General features: G+C 35.2%; 2 protein-coding genes across 5 annotated transcripts; both read right to left on the reverse strand.

Moving 5' to 3' along the window:
- Positions 1–5,585: 5,585 nt before the first annotated feature.
- On the reverse strand, positions 5,586–9,211 carry LOC147542734 (tryptophan aminotransferase-related protein 1). The gene is made up of 4 exons (XM_086638495.1): positions 9,048–9,211; positions 8,633–8,936; positions 6,797–7,083; positions 5,586–6,310 (listed from the first exon to the last, which is right to left on the reverse strand). Exons 1-4 carry the CDS (start codon positions 9,134–9,136, stop codon positions 5,809–5,811), a joined length of 1,182 nt encoding a protein of 393 aa, XP_086494621.1. The 5' UTR covers positions 9,137–9,211; the 3' UTR covers positions 5,586–5,808.
- Positions 9,212–14,294: 5,083 nt separating this feature from the next.
- LOC147542735 (zinc finger CCCH domain-containing protein 41-like) lies at positions 14,295–20,776 on the reverse strand. 4 transcript variants are annotated; one of them, XM_086638496.1, is made up of 7 exons: positions 20,243–20,776; positions 19,338–19,456; positions 18,442–19,223; positions 16,990–18,117; positions 16,383–16,721; positions 15,044–15,776; positions 14,295–14,571 (listed from the first exon to the last, which is right to left on the reverse strand). In XM_086638496.1, exons 1-6 carry the CDS (start codon positions 20,296–20,298, stop codon positions 15,045–15,047), a joined length of 3,156 nt encoding a protein of 1,051 aa, XP_086494622.1. In that variant the 5' UTR covers positions 20,299–20,776; the 3' UTR covers positions 14,295–14,571; position 15,044. The 4 variants fall into 4 exon arrangements, with proteins under 4 accessions (XP_086494622.1, XP_086494624.1, XP_086494623.1 ...); XM_086638498.1 differs by having other exon boundaries at positions 19,338–19,427; positions 20,243–20,690; XM_086638497.1 differs by having other exon boundaries at positions 18,442–19,191; positions 20,243–20,681.
- Between the last annotated feature and the right edge of the window lie 502 nt (positions 20,777–21,278).

A 21,278-nucleotide genomic window follows, 5' to 3' on the forward strand; every position in this document is an offset into this window, starting at 1 on the left:
CTTTTCTATGTTATTAGGGTATAAATAATGGATTTTAGGGTATTTTATGGGATTTAGAGTGCATCAATGTCTTTAGAACAATTTTATGGTAACTACGAGCATGTGCACTACAAATGCAGTGACATAACATTGTCGACGACATAAGAATACCGTCACCGATAGAGTTTATGCATCGCCATACACAACAGGAAGCATTACCAATAGCGTTAATAGGAGTCAACCTGAAAAATAATCAGCAATAGGATGCATTGTCGACCATAGTAAGTTAGTAACAGGAGTCCTCGACTTTGTCCATTGTACTCGTGTAAACTTGTTGTTTAAGAGAAACCACGTATATAACGAAGACAGATGATGATAGTTCTTTTTACATATTTGTGGCAATATGTGAATGGTAGTAGAGAAGTTTTAAATAAATAAATTTGTGAGAAGTAACAGGAATAGTACAATATATTATATATATGGTCCCCATTCCCCAATACTCTTAATGAGATCAGTATGGTTCTCTTTCAGAATGGTAAAGGTTTTGGTGGATTTCTCAGTCCCCAAAATAGTTTTTCTTTCACTTTCAATCAAATCAATCCTTATTCTATATGTTTGTGTATCTCAGAGACAGAGAGATGAATAGCTTTATAGGACCACATAAATAGTGTTACCATGTTTCAATCAAATCAATCCCTTCTGTTCGTGAGGTACAATTTACTTGACCTATAGGATTAGAAATATTTTATGACAGCTAAAAACTTATTACATCTCTATGATGTATAAATATAATTCTTTTTAATACTGATTATGCAATGATTTAAAGAGCGGCTAAAGATGCCCTTCGAAATTGCTCTTCTCGTCTCCGGAAAGGGATTTGACTCTGGGCAATCCTGTTTGATATCGGACATCTATAGGCCTTCCAGACTGTTTTTACATGAATTTCGATATTTTGCGTCGTTAACTTCACGAATTATTGTTGTTTTATTCGTTATATTTTCAATGGGGAAAGTAGGTCAAGATTACGCTAGATCAGGATTCACGGAAAAAAATTCCTAGCTTGGTCTAAAGATGTTGAAGATTGTTTGAAAAAGTATAAGGTGAAGAAAAATATCGCTTTAATAGTGGTGTATTCATCTTCTACGTGCTTCAACCCTCTCCAAAATCAGAAGACATGGAGATTAGGAAATAAGAAAGAGAAGAAGAGATTAGGGCAGAAAGCAGGATGGGCGTTCGGGCGCCTTTTGCATATCTATACGGGGGCCGAAGAACAATGAGGCGCGAATAGCCTTTTCGGAAGGCGCCTTTAGCCGCTTGCAATAGTTTAATGTAATCTATATTTAACAGTATAGTGATAAAATTTATATAGTTGCTCAATTGCTCCTAATATGATTATCATCTAGATGATGAAGTATGGTAGATACTTGTTCTTGATCAGAATGTCAAGAAAAAGCTAGCCATTTGAGAAAAAAAAAAAAAATCAAAATGGGTCATATCAATTTTTTTGTTGTTGAAATAGGTCATATCAAAATTGCCTATTAATTAGTATTAGAATAACCAAAGAGAAAAACAAATTAAGGAACAACTTATCAAATGTAAAAAAACATGTCATTTTTAAAAAAAAAAAAATGTAAAAAAACATGTGATGTGTTTTTTTTAGTTTCATTTTGCATCGAAAAACTTTTATGGCGTTTTTCTTTTTGTCGGGTTGTTGTCAATTATGAAATTACTTGAATTCGAAATGAACATTTGGGCTCCACAAAGGCACACTTGCCCGACATTTTGTATTTACAATAGTACGTACTTCATTTCTCATCTTACACTTTCAACTCTCTTCCTTTCATTAATATGTCGGGTTCATAACTGCGCAAATTATAAATTTGAATACCCTATGTAAGAATGTCCAACCGTTTGTTTTACTTGTTCCACAAATTTCCGTCATTTGAAATAGCGAAGAAACTCACTTTGGTTAAATTGTAACATATATGTTGTTTATCGAGTAAATAAACTAGGATTTGAATTTTACTGTTTGGAGCTATTATCTTTTATTAGAATGTCGATTTACATCAACAACTCCAATTTCGTGCAATTCCGATACCGATGATGATAACTTCAAATCTCGCAGAGATAGGTTATGAGAGGGTGAGAGAATTCTGGGCGGCCCAAAGAGATTTTTATAAATGTGCCGTACACGTGTTTCACAAGAGTTTTTTTTTGTATATTAGAACCTTCTAAATTTTTCTTGTACATAATGTGAGGTTTAAACATGACACTTTTGTTCATAACTTGCAGTCTAAATCGAACGATTTGATTAAGTTATTAAGAAAACAGTTCGGATTTGGGAAGAGCCTTCGTATTTCCTTAATCGATCCCCCGATCAAGTGGTTTAACGAGTTCAGTACTCGGTTTGAGTTAGTAGCTTGTTCTGTTTTTTTTTTTAACAGAAAAAAGTATTAGGAAATGATTCTGGAGAGAAAAGAACCCAAAAAAGTTCAGCCTTCTTTTTTTTCGTGGTTATGGTGATAGTGTTGGGTGGTTGTGGTGTTGAGGTGTAGTAATGGTGCTGCAGTGGAGGTACGGTGGTAAAGGTTTAGTAACATATTGTGGTAGTGGTAGAAGTATCTACTACAGTCATTAAAAAAGTACAATCTAATGGTGGTGGTTTTAGTGTTGAAGTTTAGTAATGGTGGTGGTAGTAGAGGTAAGTGGTAGACGTGTAGTAAATGTGTCGGTGGTAGTGGAGGTTTAGTAATCATGGCGTTGGTAGAAGTGTACCAAATTAATTTTTTTTTAAAAAGGACACTATTGAAGAAGAAAAAAAATGCTTATAGAGATTGAACTTGGGTTGTTTAGACTCTGTAACATTCTTTCTACCAACTGAGCTAAAGTAGACTACTTTGGTCTTTTGGTAAATTTTGTATAAAGATAAAGACCCCCTTACTTCTTTCTTTGTAGTCTTAGTACGAGGCCATTTGACCCTAGAGGTCGAAGCGAGACTTTGCCTGCTTGAACCACAAGACCGACACTGTGAGAGATAAGGTGGTGGCGGTGAAGGTGTTGATGTTGGTGGTGGTGGTGAAAGTGCGGCTTCTGGTGGTGGTGAAAGAAGAAATAGAAAGAGAAAGGCTAGCAAATTAAGAAAAATAATATATTACTTCAAGGTTGTTGGCAATGAGCCTGGCGACGACCTGGATTGGAGAAGGAGAAGGTGAGATGGAGGAGTAAGAGAGTCACGCGGAGGAGAGATAGAGAAATGAGGTGGATAAATAATAATTGGGGACCAAATCAAAAGTCTATAATGGGGGCCAAAATAGTTAGTTGGTCACAAATTTAGATAAAAAAAAAACTAATCTATATAGATATGAAGACATTGTAGACCCTAAAGGTAATATGAAGACCTTTAAGGCTATCATATGTGAGGCTCAAAGTCTATAACTGTCATCACTAAAGATATCTTAGGCCTTAAAAGGGGCCTACAAAGATACTTAAGTTCATCTTATAATGTAGCGTAAGGTTCTTTTATATATTCATAAATTTACTTTAGTGACACCCTACTAAAGCAAGTAAAAAACACTTCCATCGAAATCGAACATGTGACTTATTAATTTTTTGGAATAGATGCACAATCTAGTTTTTCCTTTGCAAGGACTACTAATATTAATGAATAAAAGTCGTTGCAATACAAATGAACGATGAAAAGGTGGGACTGCTTTCCAAGTTATTACTATAATGAGGTCTAACCCATTTAGATAAACTGGTTGCAGGCATGTTTCCTTTGCAGGGGATGTGAGAAAATTTGATGTCTTGGAATTGTGGAAGAAATCTCCTTTATCTCCGAGGCGTGAAACTTGGATTGTCATTGAGTCGGTATATTTGAGTTTTGAAGATGCTTGATAAAGTCTAGGTTGTCACTTTCTATGTGAATGAATTTGTGATTGTTATTAGTTGTCTATCTGATAGCCATTTCATCTAATACCAATTGAAATGGCTAATACTTCACTTTCTTATGTTTTTTGGCTATGAGTGTAGAAGTCTTAGCTGCAATGAATGATTATGTACGATGCAACTTGCTCATTAATATTCATAAGACGGGGTGTTTGTATTAATCTTGACATAAGGGTTAATAAGGAGTGACCATATTATTAGTTCAGGCTTGATGTTCTTGAAATTAGGAAAAGCCAAAATTTGATTACTAACCTGTTTGGGAGAGATTATATGTTGTTGGAAAAAGCGGTCACAACGCACCTTCCAAATAAACCATAAAATAGTCGCATAGTAAGTATCATTATTAAGGTTATCATTTTTTGAGTATCATTCCAAGAAGTAATCCATTCTTTTAATGAGTTTATGTTGGTCGGTTTTTATATGAAAGTAAATATGATCTTGAGTTTCAATTTGATGACAGTAAAGGCAGAAAAAATGTTACGTATGTATTTTCCAATGCGATGTCGGACTGGAGGACAACCCGTGCAACACTCTACAGGAAGAACGAGATACGTGGGATAGTCGTGATATTCTAAATAAAAGTTCATTTGGTATCAATACTTATTGGCAAGGATTCCTAGCCGAAAGCTTTCTTTTTTTTGTTGAGTACTCCTAGCTGAAAGCTTGAAAATGAAATACTGAGAGATTATTAGCAAATAAGAATGTCTTTTATGAGAACAGGGAGAGAGAACAAAAAAAATTAAGAAATTTAAAGAGAGAGGGAGAGAGATCTGTTGAAGGGCTAAAGTTTATATTTTGAGCGGCGGGGGGAGATTTGCATGCATGAGTCTCTTCAAATCGTGAGAGGGTAAGGAGGAAATAGAAACTAAATTTTTGAGAGCTTTACAAGTTAAGGAATCCTTGTTCACATGCCCTAATTAAAGTTTTTATTCTGACCAGTTGGAAGATACAGGCTCCCTTGACCAAGTAAATGATTTGATTCTTCATTCAAATTAATTTAACCTAAGTTCATAGATTTGGTGGTGGTGGTGTTTTTTTTAGATTTTAATTTGTTTTGAGATCTCAATCTGACTTTAATTTTGATTCCAGAATGTTTGTTGTTAAATCTTATTTGTGTTTGTGACACGTTTGAATGAACCACGTATAAATTGATTAGAAAAGTAAACACATGTAAATACTCAAGTCTTTTTGTTCTTGGGCCGCACTCTTCTCTTAGCAATCTCCGTCGGACTGCTAAGTCCGAGAGCACTTGGATTGGCCCAAGTCCGTGATGTTCAAGTCCATCACCAATTATGCTCAGTCTGAGTGTCTGCGGATTGCCCCAAGAGGTTGCTAATTAAGAGTGAGAATGACCCATAGTACAAAAGGAGGGGTGCGCCTATAGGCAGACCCTCATTCTTTCTTCCATAGGCGATTAGGGCTTTCAATGGGCCTGGCCTAGCCCCTTATAAATCATTCTCTCTATCCCCCCCCCCCCCCCCCCCCCCCATTATTGGTAGAAGATCCCTCACCTTGTTTCAGTACGACACGAGCTCATCAACGTCCTTCACTATGGTCAATCTGGGTCACTAGACTAGGACCAAGTGACACGAGCTAATCCCGTCCTCTGTATCATCCTGTCAGCATTCGAGAATAGAGAAGAAAAGAAACAAGTGGGTGTCAAAGCAAAACCAACCTTTTATTTATGTCCATTACACGAACATTGTGAAGAATATATAATAGCAGAAACATTTAATCTACTTTCACTAAAAGATTAGTGTTCGAATCTTACTGTTTCTCAAAAAAAAAAAAATACTAATCTAACTAAAAAAATAATAATTTATTTTACTTCATACGTGATGTGTATAATAAGCATCATGCATTCCCCTTGTTGAATCCACCATTTTAATTCTTAGATGATGATATCTTAAATAACCTCTCTAATAACATTCTAAACTTCTCTTCTGTATCCAACATACTAACCCTAACATACTTACTCTCTACTCCAAAGCTCTTCCCACCTCTTACTAATATCTTTTGATTCTTGAAAAGACTCTCACAATCTTCAACATCTTCAACATTACATTTTAACCAAGCAAAAGCTGGATATTGTGAAGTCAACTTCCCAAAATAGTTACAATGTTCCTTTGGGTACTCTGGTAAGGTGAAAGCTCCTGTTAGTTTCACCATTGATCTCAACCTCGCCCAACGATCCACCATGATACGTTGACCGTACTCGAAGAAGTTTCCGACTGGCTCGGCGGATTTTGGATACAGGCAACTATCTGTTACAGCTCTAAGGATCTTTGCAGCTCGAAGTTGGGAGTCTTTTGATACTCCAATTGTATTAAGTTCTATGAACTTTGTCATTTTTCTAGCTACTTCTTCATCCTTCACAACTGCCCACCTTCAAAAGAAAAGTTAAGAATTCTTTTAGCAATTATATTATTTTTATCCCGGCATAAAATTCGTCAAAAACTTTTGTTGAAGCTAGCATTCCCGTTTGCGTTATTCATATGTGAATACCAAAAACCCACCCATATATGTAAGTGTACAAACGGAGCATCCCTCTGTACATACCGTCTCTCATATGAGAGGGTTGAAAGCGGTTTCGTCCGCAGCCCTCTCATGTGAGAGAGTCGTACGTACAGAGGGGTAATGACCCTAGTCTTAGCAATTATCAATATTATCTCCGGTTTAGACACTTAAACCCAAGCTCAAAGGGTGTTAAGTTTTGTTTTGGACGAAGACTCCACTAAGCCAACCCATAAGAGATCTTGACACTTGCTAAGTTTGAGCTCTTACCTACAACCCAGACTCTGGATGATCTCTCAAACAATGTGGGACTATTTAATCCAAGGAAGATAGACACAGAGAAAGATTAAAGAATTACCCGAGTCGGGTACCAGCATGACCAGTACATTTAGAGACAGTGAAGAGCATAAGATCATGATCAACTGGAGCTTTAATGGGAGTGTACTGAGGCCAGTAATAAGCAAAATCATAAATCAATTTTCCTTGTCCATTTTGATTCTTGGTGACAGGTTCTTTGGTAAACCCATCTGGGTTGTTTGGGGAGCAAACAAGCTCAATATAAGGTTCATTTTTGTCATAAGTATTAGCATCTCCTGCCCATTTGTAGAGTCCTGATTTCAGAAAATCTGTAACTGCTGGATAGGACTGCATGCAACATAGTAAAATATATATATGAGAGTTTTTAGGTCAAAATAAGAGAGAGAAAGATGGTAAGGGAAACATGTTTAGACATATAAAGAACATGCAATGGGAGCAGGAGACATGGTAATGAAGGGACATGATGATACAAACAAGTAACCTGCAAAACCACTTGATGATTGAGATTGAACCCTAACAAGTACTACTTTTTATTATTGAAAAATTAAAAGCTGCACATGTTGAGCACATGAAGAATTTAGGGTTTCAATTCTTTTTGGTGTGTCTCTATTTGTTGCAGTTGAAAACTAACAAACTTAGGGAGAGGGCTATTGTCCTCCCAGGTTTACTCAGAGTCCCGCTCATTACATTAATAACACAATTTGTATTTTTAATTCCAAATTATTTAAATATTTTAAAAGACCATTAATGAAAATTTGTGGTATGAAGGATACTCTATATTGATTAGATTTCGAGTCAAACTCTAAATATTTCTCTATTAAAATGGAAGCATGTATCACTAAATATTTGTAGAATTTATAAAAGGCATAAACTTCATACAAATATATAAAATAATTTTTTTTATATTTTTCCTAATTTATAAAAGGTAATAAGCACAAGCAAAAAATCGTAAATTTGAATCAAACTTATACAAATTTTCTATTTTTTCCCCTCATTTTATCTATTTACGAATTTATAAATGAATGTATTGAAGAGTTTGTTGTGAAACATGGACCTTTATATCCACCAATATATTAATGAGTTTCCAAGAATATATATGAAGGTTCAAAGAACTTACACTACTATAATTATAGAAAGAAAATTAATATTTCCAATGACCATGATGAAATATGAATTGATATTCATTGAACATATTTCTATACCAATTCATGAATTATCTTTTTGTAGGCCTTATAAAAATAGTAAGTTAATAAAACATTATATCATCTCATGAGTATGGGTCAGTTGCCGACCTTTTGGAGTCTAATTCAGTTTGGTTATTTTTTTTTGTTGAAATACTATATTTTTGTAGGCTTTATAAAAATAGTAAAGCTAATAAAACATTATATCATCTCATGAGTATGGGTCAGCTGTCGACCTTCTGGGGTCTAATTCAGTTCGGTTATATTACCTACTTCGCAAACGATGAGTTTCAAATATTACATTTTTATAAAGATTATCTTCATAAAAATAACATCATAACTTGTAAACGATTAAATTGTATCTGATTAAAATCGATTTGGATTGGTTGAGTCTTGACCACAAAACAAACTATTCAGCTTGGTTTGGTTGAGATTCCCCATATGATTAAATTGAATGGATCGTCTGACAACGACCTATTCTATTGTATACATCAAATCAAATTCATTCAAGATGGATTGATCGTCTACTTAGGCGGCCCGACCTTACCGTATGATAAAAAGACAAATAAAAGATGTGTGAAATGATCGTATGGCCCTCAAATCTATCTCTCTTGTCCTATTATTCAGACGGTCAAGTAGGAGGTCAAGGAAGCAGATTCGAATAAAAGTAGGGTTAAGAAAAGGCGGTGACGTACCGAATAGTAAGGTACAGCAGAAACCACATTCATGGGGTATGAAGATTCCGGCAAAGATAGAGCATAAAGAGCCGCCTGAAAAAGCTGAGTTGAACCAGTTCCGACGATAATATATCGATCTTCAGTTACAACATTCCCAACCACATCATGTAGTCTTCTAATCTCATCTTCAAATTCTCTTTCTAAAAACCAACATAATTCTCTAAAATCAGAGAAATAACTCATATTTTCATTTCCAGGTATAACAATTGTGCATTTATCTCCCATTTTTTCCCAATAATCAACATACATAGTTGGATCTCCACTGAAATTCAAAATACCCATTTCAATTAGTTCATAATCAAATTGAATTCAAATCAAAATTGAAAGAAATAAAACCCAAATCTAGAAAATTTCAAAACAGAGTTTCACTTACTGATTTAGGTTAATAACAGAGTCATTAGGAATTTGCTTCTTGTTGATATGTTTTTGTTGATCATCTGATGAATTTGCACTAGGGCTCATTTTCAATCTCTCTCTCTCTCTAGAATTCAGACTTTCTCTCTCTAAAAAGATTCAGAATTTCTCACTGTAGAAAACAGAGAGTGAGGCTCATATTTATAGGCATTAATAGAGCATTGGACAAGTTCAATGAAACTGAACTAACGAAACGGGTTAACGGTCCCACCTGGATTCCTTACCGTTAGAATCGGTTTTATTTTTATAAAACCTAGGGTGACTACTTGTTTGACTCCCTTGTTTACTCCAAAGATAATCTCACCGTTGATCTATAAGATTTTACATATCTAAATATTAATGCATCATAGATTAATGGTCGAACAACTTTGGAGAATGGGGAGGGGCATAGTAAATTCTTTATTGCTTCAAGTTTGTTGGGTGGTTTTACTTTTTTTGTAGTTTGTTGGATAAGATGGGATTTTTTTTTGATAATAAAGATCATGAGTATTATTATGATTCCTTTATTATGAATTTATGAAGATTGTTCATAATTTTGAGTTATGATAACGGGAGAATAGTTGATTCCTAATTTGGGTAATTCATAAAAGATGATCTTTTAGATTATTTATAACACAATGAAATTATTAGGGACGTTTACATCCAAAGATTCTTTCATACAAAAAAACAAATATAAAATTTAGTACAGGTTCTCTGAATCTACAAAATATAATACTTATCTGCTCGTAACATTAAGAGTTAAAGTTCTACTTATTTGAGACTTCAAAGTCGAATATACTCTTTGATACAAAGCCAATGACATTTATCTTACAAATAAGCAACCTCAAAATTAATAATTTCCCAGTTCTTGACGAAAGCAATGGTTTTGTCATGGATTCTCGGGGACATGTTTGGTAATAGGAAACATTAAATGTTTAAAGATTCTACAATTCACCCGTGATATAATAACAATAGTAAATTAAGACTAATTATTAGAGACGGAGATAAGATTATACCAATACAGTAAAAACTTCAAAAACAATCACCTTGTTTCTTGTCTAAGATTGCATGCTTTAGGTTATAACATTATGTATTTGACCTTACTAATTATAGATTATTGCTAATAAACTTATCATGAATTCATTGTTAGCCTCAAGACCTCAAGTATATAAATTTTCACACCTACACCCCCTATTTTCACCTTCCACTAAACATGCCCCTTCAAGACATTTACATTTTGAATTTGGTTCCATTGTCTTGAGGTCAATGGAAAATGCCTTTTTACACAACATATTTGTCCATAAATTTTTGTTCCTTTCATAGTTTCTCTTTTTCACACATCATCCTTTCTTTTATTTTTTTCCCTTTGTGTTTGTAGCCTTTCCTTCATTTCCATTTTTCTTTCCCTTTTCGCCTCCAACATTTAATTTTTTTTCTATATTTATATTATATTTCTATTTGATTTTCTTTACGTCAATCTATTATTTGTCCTTTTCAAAACTGGCTCAAAATATATTATGTTTACCCAACCACCAAGAGATTTTTCTGCAAGATTTTAAATTTTATGGACTACTCAGTATAAATCTTTTGCCTCTGTCTCTGAACATTTTCAGTCGTATGTAATATGTAGAATTACAGATTTTTCAAAATAAAATAAAACATATTAATAATATATGGTTGAAGTGGTTACCGAGTTGTTTTCCGCTCTCTAGGTCTTGGATTCAAGACTCAGACACATACTACCTCTCAGGAAAAAAAAACATCTACATCGGTCCAAAATTTTGTGGGACTTTTTCGGTTATGATATATGTAATTACTAAACTTAATCATAAATCAATAATTAGCTCAATGGTTTCAGGTTGTGTATGACATGGGCTCAAATCCCACCACCCTGTCTTTCTAAGATTATTTTTGACCAATTCATTTTAGGAAGTTTAAAGGCACTTCTATTTAGTATTAAAAGCACCTCCTTCCTTCACAAAATTCTTCTAAAAGGGAGGCGCCATTAACACTTAAAAGGGGGCTTCAAAATTCATCGTATGTTTTTACCCTTCTCTTTTTGTCGCTATCTACTTGGCACCTCAAATTTCCTTTTTAACTCCTGATTTCCGATCAAAATTTCATTAGCTCATACTCTTTTGTAAATTCGAGTTAACTACAATTTGTACTTATTAGTTCAGAGTGTTGCTTAACATATAAAGGCCACGGTTTGAACGACACATAATACCCTTTTAGCAATTCACATTTATAACTAACTTTGATTGAGATTCGTAACGAAGCTCCACGATTTGTCATTGATGATAGTATTCTTTTTTGTTGTTTAATGTAATTGTGACCTCTACAAAATAAATTTTCTGGGTCCGCCATTGATAATCAAAGGGGGGGGGGGGGGGTAGTGGAGCGGGACTTTCACATACTTTCATAGACAAAATGTCCCGTAGACATTTCAAGACATTTCGGATGAGTTATTATAGACAACACGTGTTCATAGACATTTTCAAGACATTGAGAGTTTGTAGACAAAATGTCTTTATAGACATTTGATCCATAGACAAAATGTCCTGGGACATTTTAAGATCTTGAGTCCATTGACAAAATGTGTAATGCATATTATATTTGTGCTAATCAAAAATATATTTTTCGACTTTTGTAGACATCTGTGAATATTTGTGGACATTGATGGACATTTGGTAGACATTTATTATTTTAATATTATTATTATTATTATTTAATCACATGAAATAATATATTAATACTAACATTTCAAAAATATATTTTTCGACTTTCGTAAAAATCTGTGAATATTTGTGGACATTGATGGACATTTGGTAGATATTTATTATTTTAATAATATTATTATTTTTTAATTACATGAAATAATATATTTATACTAACATTTCAAAAATATATTTTTCGACTTTCGTAGACATCTGTAAATATTGTGGACATTGATGGACATTTGGTAGACATTTACTATTTTAATATTATTATTATTGTTTAATCACATGAAATAATATGTTTATACTAACATTTCAAAAATATATTTTTCGACTCGTAGACATCTGTGAATATTTGTGGACATTGATGGACATTTGATAGACATTTATTATTTTAATATTATTATTATTGTTTAATCACATGAAATAATATATTTATACTAACATTTCAAAAATATATTTTTCGACTTTCGTAAACATCTGTGAATATTTGTGGACATTGATGGACATTTGGTAGACATTTATTATTTTAATATTATTATTGTTTTTTGATCACATGATGGACTTCAAATGTCTCTTGTTTTTTGAAAGACATTTTGGCTTCCAAATTTGTCCCAAATCCTTCACAAATTCATCAAACTATGAAGTCCACCAAAGTCTGGGACATATTTTGTCTACAATCGAATGCCTCGGACTTTCATAGAATCTCAAATGTCTGGATTTGAATGCCTCAGACTTTCGTGGACTCTCAAATGTCTGGATTTGAATGCCTCAGACTTTCGTGGACTCTCAAATGTACCCCCCCCCCCCCCCCCCCCCAACCAAAGTGTAAGAATGGATTTATGCTTTCTAACAAAGTGAATTATCCAATCCCTAGAGAATCAATTATAAAATAGTAAGTTTATATGTTCTCATTGAACCAAATAAAATAAAATAATTGAAATCTCTAGACTCTAATTTCAACAAGTTCACATGTGTTTCTTTATGTTTGGGAAAGAAGTTTCACATGCATTTGAATTTCTTGCGGCAAGGCATCAATTAACAATCAAACAATGAAACCAAAATAAGCAAACAAAAAACAATAGATATATAACCTTGTTACAAGGAGATCAATAAAATAAATTAGTATCATGTGAAAAGCAAATTGACTTCATATTTGAATTCGAAAGAAATGGATAAGTCTAACATATTGTTAAGCCCATGTGCAACCTCGATTGCAGGTGATATTGTTGTTGCAAGTGATATTGTTCGTTCTGATATTCTTTGACTATCTATCTAACTAGTTCTATACATTCATTAGATGCTACATTACTACTAAAAACAAAATCAACGAAAACAAGTTTATTTGAGACCGTATGAAGTCGAAAAACTTATAAATCTCATTATATAGAAACACGTCCCTAACTTCATTATGAATAAGTGAACCACATTGACTTTTTAAACTAAACATCATTTCTTTATATTAATTAAAGTCAAACACATACTGTTTTATCCTAAACATGTTATCTTTGTCGGAAATTGAAATTATCGACCTAATTAGGAGTTAATTAATCGGGTCTAAGGCACCTAGTTAGGCTTATCAAATTAATAAGTGATATTATAATCAAGAACATTAATTAGAAAGTAAATATTCTATAGATATATAATATTGCCTACCCATGTTTGTGAAATCAAAGACAAAACCATATATTTAGGTGGAGCAAGTGAGAACTCACGAATGTCATGGGACAAGGGATTTCTACTTTATTTGTCATGTTACCTTATCCTAATTGACTCAGAAGAAACACAAGGTTGAAAATACTCCACAAGATTGCTCTAGACCAGGGGTGGGTGGGCTCGAGTGGACGGTGGGCGGGCCCTCAGTAGACCGGTGGGCGGGCTTGGGCAGAGAGGTGGGCCTTAATATCCGAGCTTGGCCTACTATTTCTAGTGAGCCGTGCTTTAAGTCTCCTCTACTTGTAGGTTATTAGTTTTGAGTTGGATAGTGACAATAGAAACATGGTATCAAAGTTAGGTTGCCGCCTGATATGCTACTCTCCTCCACTTGTGGGTTATTGGTTTCAAATTTGATAGTCACGAATGGTATCAGAACTAAGTTAATGCGTGATAAGACCTAGTCACACATGATCCATGTCACCAAACAAAAAGACTCGTGTAATGAAAAAGGGTGCACGCCACATGTGCGGAGAAGTGTAAGAATAGTGTCGGTTGATTTTGAGTTAGATAACCCGGTGAACAACAGAGGCTTCCACATAAATATACATTATTTGTCCAACTTAGAACAGAACTTTAGAATCTTAAAAGAAAGACGAATGGTTCGAAGCCCTAATTTTACCAACATATAATTTTACAAATCTAGAAGAGAAGACTTCTCAAACCTTGTAAAAGGAATCAGAAAAGATTTTGACAAATATTACATTTTTTTTTTTGATGAAGAAGACAAATATTACATTGATAAAGAAAAATACAATATGGTTTCCAGTGACCAGTTTATATCTGTGAAGACAAGATTTCTCAGCTCTAAAATTTAAGAATCTTTATAGATCATATTCTTCTCATTTCCGTTTCATACATACTGATGGTTAAGAACAAACAAATGTATAGATACAAAATCTGTAAGAAAGTTCTCACCTTAACACGTAGAGATATTACCCCAATTTCGGTTTCTACTCGATGAAAAGGAAATCGGGAAAAACGTAAAAGTGCACCTTTTACAATGCCGGTTCTGCCTTTGTATGTCCAAGCTCCTTTGATCAAAGTAGTATGATTGTCGAGTATTCAACCACCCTGTGAAAAGTCCAACAAAGAGAAAACTGTAAGAATCATATATTTAAATAACTCTCTGTACCAAAAACATATTTCAGGAACGAAGTGAGGGGTTCGCCGTTATTTTTATACTCGCAGCATGGGTCGGGTCAACTAGTTTATGCAAACCGCGACTCGAGTTCGTGAATGAAGAACAAACATTGCGCCATTAACAGAATATATCATGTCTCCTACTTCACCTGATTAAGGGAGAAAATATTGGAGAGTTATTTTGTTTCATTTCGTAACAGTTAAGACATTTATCTGAAAGTTCACTTTTATACTCCAATGTTAATTCATAGTTACCAAATCGAGTAACACAAAAATTGGAAGGGCTAATGGGGAGTTTTTACTAGAGTAGTAAACTACCGATAACTAATAACGCTTGCTTGCTTTAGTTACTGCATGGTAGAAAAGAACATCTTGCATTATTGAAAAAAGTAATTGGACTAACCTCACTCGGCAAATTCAATATTTAAGCCATCTTCGTTAACTGAATTATCAACTTTAGAAGATTCTCCCTCGCATGACGACATGGTAGCAGGAATGGACTCAGGAACTTCATTAAGGTCTATTGTTAAACCATCCCCAATTTCTTCTGAATTCACAGATACTTTAGAAGACTCTGCCTCGCATGACGACTTGGTAGCAGGAATGGACTCAGGAACTTCATTAAGGTCCATTATTAAACCGTCTCCAATTTCTTCTGAATTCACAGATACTTCATTTCCAGTGGTAGGAACTGCATCAGAAGCAACAGGGAGAGATACCACCGTACAATCTGCAGAAATAGTCTCGTTTGGAGCTTCATCATCTGGAAGACACTTGGCAGTTGGAGTTGGAGAATGTTCTCTCCAGCTGTTTTGGCTTGAGTTAGTAGTACTCTTCTCTTTGGCAGCTTCATCATCTGGAAGATCCTTTGCTGTGGGAGTTTGACCATTTTCTATGGAGCTGTTGTTGGTAGTGATACTAGAGGTTGCCAACCAGGAAAACTGTAAATTGTGACCTTGACAGCATTTACCATTCGAAAATGCCCTCTCGGCCGATCTACGTGTTGTAAAACTTATGCGCGCGGAATGATTTTCAGATGGTTCAGAACTAGTGATACCATTACGAGCTTCGGCCTCTTCTAACTCAACTTTAGATACATCACCGAAAGTCGAAAAATGTTCTTTCAACACAGCAACCTGGAAAATATTAATACATAAGGGTGATTTGTGAAGGCGTATTGACCCCAACTCTTATGAGTTAGGTCCAGAGTTATGATGAGAAGGTGCTATCTAAGTTATATCTTGTCTATTGAGGTAAATTCCGTATGCTAATGTAGAGAGAGAAAATAGATAACATACATCTATAAGCACAATTTCATAAAAGAACACGTATAGTAGTATCTACAAATGGTGGAGCAGCATCTAGGCCATATCCAGGTCACAAGGAAATGTTATCAGACATATTATAAGATCATCAATTTCCATACCAATGACAAAACTGCGGTCAATATCGCTAAGATCCCTAGAGATGTATAAATAATGCATTCAGTCTCAAACTGTGCACCTAATCCCAGTTCAGAAGCTAACAAGTAATAAATAAATCAAGAGCATAAGAGAGATAGTGGATACTCGATACCACCATGTCTCTGGAAGCATAACCCTACTGTGTCTTATGTTGATTGCGAAAGTTCTACATAAGCATATAAGCTCTTCAAGATCTCATCCAAACGTAGAAGCAAACAGGGTCCACAGCGGGTAGTTTATGTGTCTAAATTTATGAAGTACTGTAGAATGAGAACTTACATTCGCCAAATCAGCAGGTAAAGGCGGAAGAATCCGAAATGTGGTCGGCCGGTTATCCAATTTAAATCTGTTCATTGGAAAGGGAATCCCAACTGGTGCTAACTGATAACTTGACGACACTAAACTCCTTGGTGCGCTTAAAGTTGTTTTAGATATGAAAGATGCAAGTTTCTCAGTAGCAATGTTCTTGTCCCGCATTTTCTCAATTGCTGGCTTCAGTGCAGCTTTATCAGGACTCGTAACCTTAGGAGTTGCAATCTTTGCAACGTCGGTCACCAACTCAACTTTATGCTTCTCAGTCATTTGCTGATCAGTTGCTTCATCCTTTACCGTGGAAGCCTGCACAAAGTAAACAGTTCAGGATAACTACCGAAAGATGCAGAAATATTCAATTTTACTGTTCTAAACCTTCCCAATGAATTCATAATTACCTTACTAGCTTCCATCAAGAGATATTGGATATTTACAAATTTCCAGGGCATATATTTATGCATCATTAACTACGTGTCTCCCAAAACAGATACAGTTGAAACTAATCGTAGCAACTAGTAAACATTAAAATTTGGACAGAAGAATTACAAAATAACAGTGTATTAAGAAGAATTACTTTTTTCTCAAGCCTACTCAGCTGAAGTCGGAATTCACTCCGTTTCTTATCCAGCATTTGCTGCTTCAGACGAATTTCTTCCTTCAACAGCTCCAACTTATCCAACTTCTTTTGTGAAGGTGTGTCCTGTCTCACATTAGCTGCAGGCGAAGTGGTTTCATGACTGGGCAAATCACAGATCTTTGTAGGTAGAGATGGATGATTTTCCTTTCCCTTATCAGCACCAGATGATGGATAAATAAAATTGGACGGTGTGCCACGGGTTACTACTGATGCAGTATGACCACTAATTACACCATTTGCAGGAACACTATCTCTGTTAGCCCACCATAGTTTGATGAAGCGGTTACCCATTACAGCATCAGGTGCCGTCAGAGCAGACTCTGCCTCCTCCCTTGTGGAAAACTGGACAAATGCTCGCTCACTATTAAGTGGTATGTAAATATCAACAACTTTTCCAAATCTTTTAAAATGTGAAAGAAGAGCCTCCTCCTTGTTATTTTTCACAGGAATACCATTAACGAATAGAGTACGTTGAGCTTTCGTTGGCTCACTTTGCAGCCTCGAGGTAGAGGCAGAAATCTTTGTTTTTGGAACAGCATCAGTCCTTTTTCTCTTATTGAGATTACCCAGACTACCTTGAAATTTCCCCGATTGACCTTCTTTTGTTCCATTTCCAAGATTGCCCATGTAAACGATACCATCATCATTTTTTCCTGTCATTTCCACTTTATTTCCAGAATTTCCGATCCGACCCCAAACAGATGAATGTGCACCGTGTGAACCAGCAGAGACGCAATCGTTTCTCCCTGGACCTCCATTGTCAATCCCATTGGAATTCCACAATGGTTCAGCATTACCGGATGCTCCAGGACAGTTGTTATTCCACAGTGGTTGGTCAGGATCGTAAAGATCAGCATCGTCTGCATTAGCTGAACCAGGCAACACTCTGCTCATGCCCAGCCCATCTACATTCATTTCGGGGGCGCTACTTCCGCCGTGTAAACCCCTGCTTTCTGTCAATAGGTTCAAGGGGCCGCTAACTGTAGGTAAAGAACCTGTTCCAGCAGGCTTTCCCAATAGACTTGTGCTTGGAACTGATACAGGGAGATTGAACTGTGAAAGGCTCTGGGATGAACCAGAAATCACTAGTTAAGAAAGTCTGACTGAACTCTTGACTAAGAAAAGCATTAAGCCAAAATATGATTTAATCAATGACATAAGAAACAAATTAATATGGAATGGCATTCTTCTCTGTGCCTTTACTTTTACAAACAAATTCAAGTATCATGTAAAGGAGACCTTGCCACTCGATGGTGATTGGTCATTGTTGTATGACAAGTGAGGCAAAGGTCAATTATTAAAAATTCTATTCACGAAATCCATGTGAAGTCATATACCAAGGAAAAGTGCACTAGTGAAATCAAAAACAAAATCTAGAATGTAATATACCTGGACATCTTCAACAACAATACGGTTAACACCATGTTCCATTGGGCACATATCGCCTCTCATACAAAATCCACGCTCCTCGAAATCTCTACACCTCTGGCGAGGAATACCAATACCAAGTGAAGCACTCATAGGTGGCCTTAGAGGGCCTTGCAAAAGCGGATGCAGAGTATCCAGTCCCCCATTGGACATACCTGGAACTAAACCGAATGTACCCCAAGATGCGTTTTGTGAACTTGCAGCATTTAGTAACCCCCTTCCTGCAAACAGACTAGGAGTAGGTCCTGGCGGAGCCATATGAAAATCAAGTGTGCCAGCATTGGTGAACCTGGAGTCGCGTTGGCTCCGGAAGCTGGACCTTCCTCTTCCTCTACCATTTGGAAGACGGCCTAATGGTGTAGCTAGACCTGAACGATTACCACTCTCACCTTGAAACATGTGCCCATTGCTAAAAGGCCTGTTATGTTTTTTGCCTTGCCTCCTAAAAGAATGATCTTGCACATCATCCTCAAAGGACTGGGAATGAGTCTCCCGTCTCCGATGCTTGTGATTGCGGTCATCATCGTCGTCATCAGTTATCTCTTTTTCCTCAGAATCACTTATTCGACCAGAAGGGGACTGATCATCCGTCATTGGAGACGAACCCTTAGGTCCTATATGATCCAGTTTAGCAAGAGATGAAGATGCTTCAGCTGGATTGATAGAATTCAAACTCTTAGCTTTTGATACAATTGAATCATCCTCTAGAGCCTGAAATAATTTTGTGACGAAAGATAATGTACCTGAACATGAAAAAGAATGAAAAGACAAATAATAAGGAAAGCTTGGAAATGCTACAGAGGAAAACTCAAAATCTTCTCAGATAATGAATGCCAAGAAAAGGGAAAAAAACATACCTTGACCCAGAAATTCAACTAATCTCTCAGCACAAAGATTTTTTAGCTCTTTAATTGGTTTATCCTTCTTCAATAATGCTGTCACATAGTCTGCAAGAATCAGAGGGTCAGCCTCCGTCCTGCAAAACCCATCTAGCATTAAGTGAATTATATCAAGAAAATGTATCAACATCCAGAACTAACTTTTCTCAAGGTACACTATTCCATAATCCGTAAGACTCTGACAGTGAAATATTAACAAGGTTTATAATGTGGTATTTTGTATGTGTTTACATATAACGGTCTTAGGAGCATAAAATATCACTTCTAGATAAAACACATTTTGGGCATATAATGATCAACCGAAAAGTAAAATGAGTTAGAGAAAACCTAATATTGAGACAAAAAAATGAGAAGCAAGTAAGCCCAATCACTTGAGATTCAAATTTTAAATATTTCATAAACTCTAGTTAGCAACTTCAAGTAGCGACAACCCAAATGATTATACTCTATTTAATTCTACATTTCTACTAATTCGAGTTCTAATTCAAACCCCTCTATAACTTTTCTAATCCCAAGTTTTCTTTACAACTACACAATCGTTTTGCTAGATCATAACTTATCAAACTACACTGAACGAAAACAGAAATTAGAACATGAATCGCTAATGACGAATTATATACTTAAGGAATCATATTCAATACTGAAATTAAATTAGAGAATTGGAACGAAAAACTCAATTGCCTAAAGCTAGGGTTTATCTCTACTTTCTTAACTGAGGTGCAATACTATAGTGTTCATTATACATCAATCAACCCTAAACAATGAAAATTAGATAAGCAAAGAATGAAAAGAATAATTAAACGATTTAGGGTTTTTCAATGATTAACTGGACAAGAAAGAATGAATTCGAATACCAAACTTACAAGGGTTGAAGATTGTTAATAAGGTAATTAGTTAAGGATGATTCCTCAAACTTCATATCTGAAAATCAATAATCTTCATCGTCCGTAACCGAGATCAATAAAGAACAACAAATCACTAAATATCAGTAACCGGGGGGGAAATTTCAGAGAGAAAAGGGATTGAGTGATACAAAATCGTAATTAGGAAAAGATCAGTTTGATTTTATAATTTGGGGATTTTTCTATTAAATGTTTGATTTTAGGGTTTTTCCAAGTCTCGACCTATTTGTCGCCCTTGTTAAAGCTTGAACAAGTTGGTTGATTAGATGAAAAGGCAAACAAACAAAAATATTTGGCACTCCATAAATAGAGGGTAAAATTTTTAAGGGGGAGTGAAACTCAAACTATTTTAGTTTGGGGAAATCTAATTGAAGGACCAAAATGCAAAACTTAATTTTTTTTGTTTTTCTTCTTATTGCCCTTTTGGGATGTTAAATACATATCTCTTCTCACCATCCCCATAGTGTCTGATACAGATGTATGCGTTTGGACTAGGGTTTCATTTTACGGTTACGATTCTATTATTAAATATGTCTTTTCTATTATGAAAATTGATTTTATCGCGTAGACGTTTGTGACCTAGAAGATCACATAAAGAGAATGACAACTTATTGTTTTAAAATTAGATTCTCTAAAATCATGGACAGAAGCCATAAATTCTAGCTTAGGTTTTTACGCGTAAACACATGATGCGGTTTCTTTTGTTCAAACGCAAATATTTTTCAACAACGCCACCTTCACAAGTAACCACCATCTTTGTCAGCCAACACATCTTTTCTATCACTTTTCCCCTCTTCATCCCCACGAACAATACTCTTTCTTCATCTTCACATTCTCTCAATAATTCAGAAAAAAATTCAAACCTTGTCATCTTTCTTTGCTTCTCGGATTGAAGGGCATAAATCCTCCGACTGAAATATGGTTCCCTCATATCAAATAAGGGTTTTTGGCCTTTGATCAAAGAAAGAGAGAATGGGCAAAATCTTTTTTTTATAAA

This window comes from Eschscholzia californica, unplaced genomic scaffold (assembly GCF_041429995.1).
Source record: "Eschscholzia californica isolate CP2 unplaced genomic scaffold, dmEscCali1.0.p SCAF_4, whole genome shotgun sequence".
NCBI classification, from domain to species: domain Eukaryota; kingdom Viridiplantae; phylum Streptophyta; class Magnoliopsida; order Ranunculales; family Papaveraceae; genus Eschscholzia; species Eschscholzia californica.

Excerpts from the sequence above, each read along its gene's own strand:
- LOC147542734 (XM_086638495.1), bottom strand. The coding sequence starts at position 9,136 with ATGAGCCCTAGTGCAAATTCATCAGATGATCAACAAAAACATATCAAC. Across the intron at positions 7,084-8,632 it reads CTGCTGTACCTTACTATTCG|TCCTATCCAGCAGTTACAGA; the intron begins GTACGTCACCGC and ends TGTTGCATGCAG. Across the intron at positions 6,311-6,796 it reads CATGCTGGTACCCGACTCGG|GTGGGCAGTTGTGAAGGATG; the intron begins GTAATTCTTTAA and ends TTTCTTTTGAAG.
- LOC147542735 (XM_086638496.1), bottom strand. The coding sequence starts at position 20,298 with ATGAAGTTTGAGGAATCATCCTTAACTAATTACCTTATTAACAATCTT. Across the intron at positions 18,118-18,441 it reads TTGTTGTTGAAGATGTCCAG|AGCCTTTCACAGTTCAATCT; the intron begins GTATATTACATT and ends GGTTCATCCCAG. Across the intron at positions 16,722-16,989 it reads TGAGTAGGCTTGAGAAAAAA|GCTTCCACGGTAAAGGATGA; the intron begins GTAATTCTTCTT and ends TACTTTGTGCAG.